The sequence below is a fragment of the Saccostrea cucullata genome, unplaced genomic scaffold (assembly GCF_032062105.1).
Source record: "Saccostrea cucullata isolate Sc308-1 unplaced genomic scaffold, CSIRO_AGI_Scuc_v1 ctg22732, whole genome shotgun sequence".
Taxonomy (NCBI): domain Eukaryota; kingdom Metazoa; phylum Mollusca; class Bivalvia; order Ostreida; family Ostreidae; genus Saccostrea; species Saccostrea cuccullata.
In genome coordinates this window covers 2,816-5,178 of record NW_026933244.1, presented here as the reverse complement: position 1 = coordinate 5,178, position 2,363 = coordinate 2,816, and the positions used below count along the sequence as shown (strand labels likewise).

The window sequence follows — 2,363 nt, the reverse complement described above, 5'->3', positions numbered from 1 at the left end:
GTTCATATGCATAAAAATTCTTATTCTGCTAAGTATATTCTCAAGTGCCGATTTACCTTAAGCAGAGTGACGTTTTTTACTTAGTACGTCACTTTACGTTGTAAGTGGATTGCATGACGTTTCTTATTCTTACTTATATGTCTTAGAATATGCTTAAAGTTAAACAACCCCTCACCTTGTCTAAAGTTTTTAAGCATTTTGCTTACCACAGCAAAATGGCTGCAAGACAGCAAAGACAACGTCGTGTTTTTAAGCGGAGATTAGATCCCTTTACGGAATACAGTGCTGTGGGACTTATCACACGCTACCGTTTTGATAGACAAGGAATTGAACATATCGGGACGCTGATTGACGATTTCGTTTCACCAGCAACAAGTCGAAATTGTAGCATACCAACTAATTTACAAGTCATGATAGCTCTTCGCTATTTCGCAATAGGAAAAATGCAGTTATGTAACGGGGATGACTTCGGAATTCACCAATCCACTGTGTCTAGAATTGTTCAAAGGGTCTCTACATTAACTCGACCACATATCATTCAAAGATATATAAAATTTCCTACCGACGCTCAGACAATTCACAGGCACCAGACAGACTTTCACGCAATCGCCAATTTTCCGGGAGTGCTTGGCGCTATCGACGGGACCCATGTTAGGATATTGCGTCCTACAGTTAATGAAGAAGAATTTGTTAACAGAAAAAACTTCCACAGTGTTAATGTGCAACTTGTCGTGGACGCACATTGTCATATACTGGACATAGTCGCCAAGTGGCCAGGGTCAACACATGACGCAAGAATTTTGCGAGAAAGTGGCATTAGCCAATTATTTCAAACACCCGGACTAATTCCTGTTAAATGTCACCTTCTCGGTGATAGTGGCTATCCGTGCAAAAACTGGATCCTGACTCCCTTCCTTAACCCTGCAACCCAACAGGAAAGAAGATACAATGGGTAAATATGTCTTATTTAATAATGATGTTATACTGCGAACTTTTTTCTCATTATTTTCTGCATCGACATATTTCCAGGTTGATTTACAGTTAGTTACCGCATTATCGCCATTCGATAAAAAAGAAAACAACCAGAAATAGTATACTTTTTCAAGTAAGAACCTACCCTCCCCCTAATTATTGCATACATCTTCATTAATCAATTATTTCAGGCACCTAGCAACAGGGGGGGGGGGGGGTGGCACTTTTTTTCCCAACATTACCTTTACTATAGAAAATGTCCATTGAAAAGATGGTTGCCCCCCCCCCCCCCCGTTTTCTAACACAGTATATTCATAGCAAGGAAATTTAGGAAAACATTAGATATATATAGGATTTTCGAGGTTTTTTTCCTTTGCCTGTCAACTTTTTTTAAGTAAAAAAAAAATTCTCAGGTTGCCCCCCCCCCTTTTCAAAAACGATGCTACGTGCCTGTATTTATTTATTTTTCATTCATAGATCACACAAGGTGACGAGGTGCATTGTTGAGAGAACCATAGGACAATGGAAAAGACGTTTTCATGTATTACATTCTGAGATAAGGTTGTGTCCAGAGAGGGCTTGCAAGATTATTATGGCCTGCGCAGTACTTCATAATTTAGCAAAATTGCTCAACACGCCAATCATTGGCTAGGATGGAGAAAGTGACGAGGATTCTGATGAGGGCAGTGATGACGATGATGCTGACAACAACAACTGTGTCCCCGACAATCTGGATGGCAGAGCATACAGAAATCACATTACAATGAATCATTTCTAGAGAGGACATTTATTATTTTACCTTTATCGAATATAATTTATTTTCAGTAAACATTAATAAAAAGTTTTACAAGTGTTTTTTATTGAAGTCTTTCAATTGTTGCTTCAGAAGGGCATTCCTCAGACGGAGGTTCTCAACTTCGAGTTGAAGTTTCTCTCTAGCTAGGTTACATGTAGCTGTAGTTTCTCTTGGAGAATTTGGCGGCATTGGGAAGGCCGAGATACCCAGTGACACGTCTTCTTGGATAATGGGCTGACTCGTGCACGTTGAGAGCTGTGGGTCGAGCTGAAAATCCTCCACCACTCGTCTGTTTAAAAATAATTTTTAAAGAATTATACTCGTCATTTATGAGCATCAAATTATCGATTTACTATTCAAAAAAAAAAAAAAATCAGCCAGAACAGTCAATATCGAGATTTAAAAAAAAAACAGTAATAAAGTTGACTGACACTTACCCTTGCAGTGAACTCGATGGAATGTCTTCCATGCCCCTGTTGAAATTGTTAAACGTCATCAAAGAGGAATCAAAGGCCCCAGATATTCCGCAGATAGAAACATTTTCCTCACCAATTACCTCCTCAACAGCTTGTGAAAGTGCACTTAATGGTTTCTC

At 39.1% G+C, this 2,363-nt stretch overlaps 1 protein-coding gene across 1 annotated transcript; it reads left to right on the top strand.

Moving 5' to 3' along the window:
• The first annotated feature begins 215 nt into the window (after positions 1 to 215).
• Positions 216 to 1,748, top strand: LOC134237769 (putative nuclease HARBI1). The gene is made up of 2 exons (XM_062719912.1): positions 216 to 952; positions 1,450 to 1,748. Exons 1-2 carry the CDS (start codon positions 216 to 218, stop codon positions 1,622 to 1,624), a joined length of 912 nt encoding a protein of 303 aa, XP_062575896.1. The 3' UTR covers positions 1,625 to 1,748.
• Positions 1,749 to 2,363: the final 615 nt, after the last annotated feature.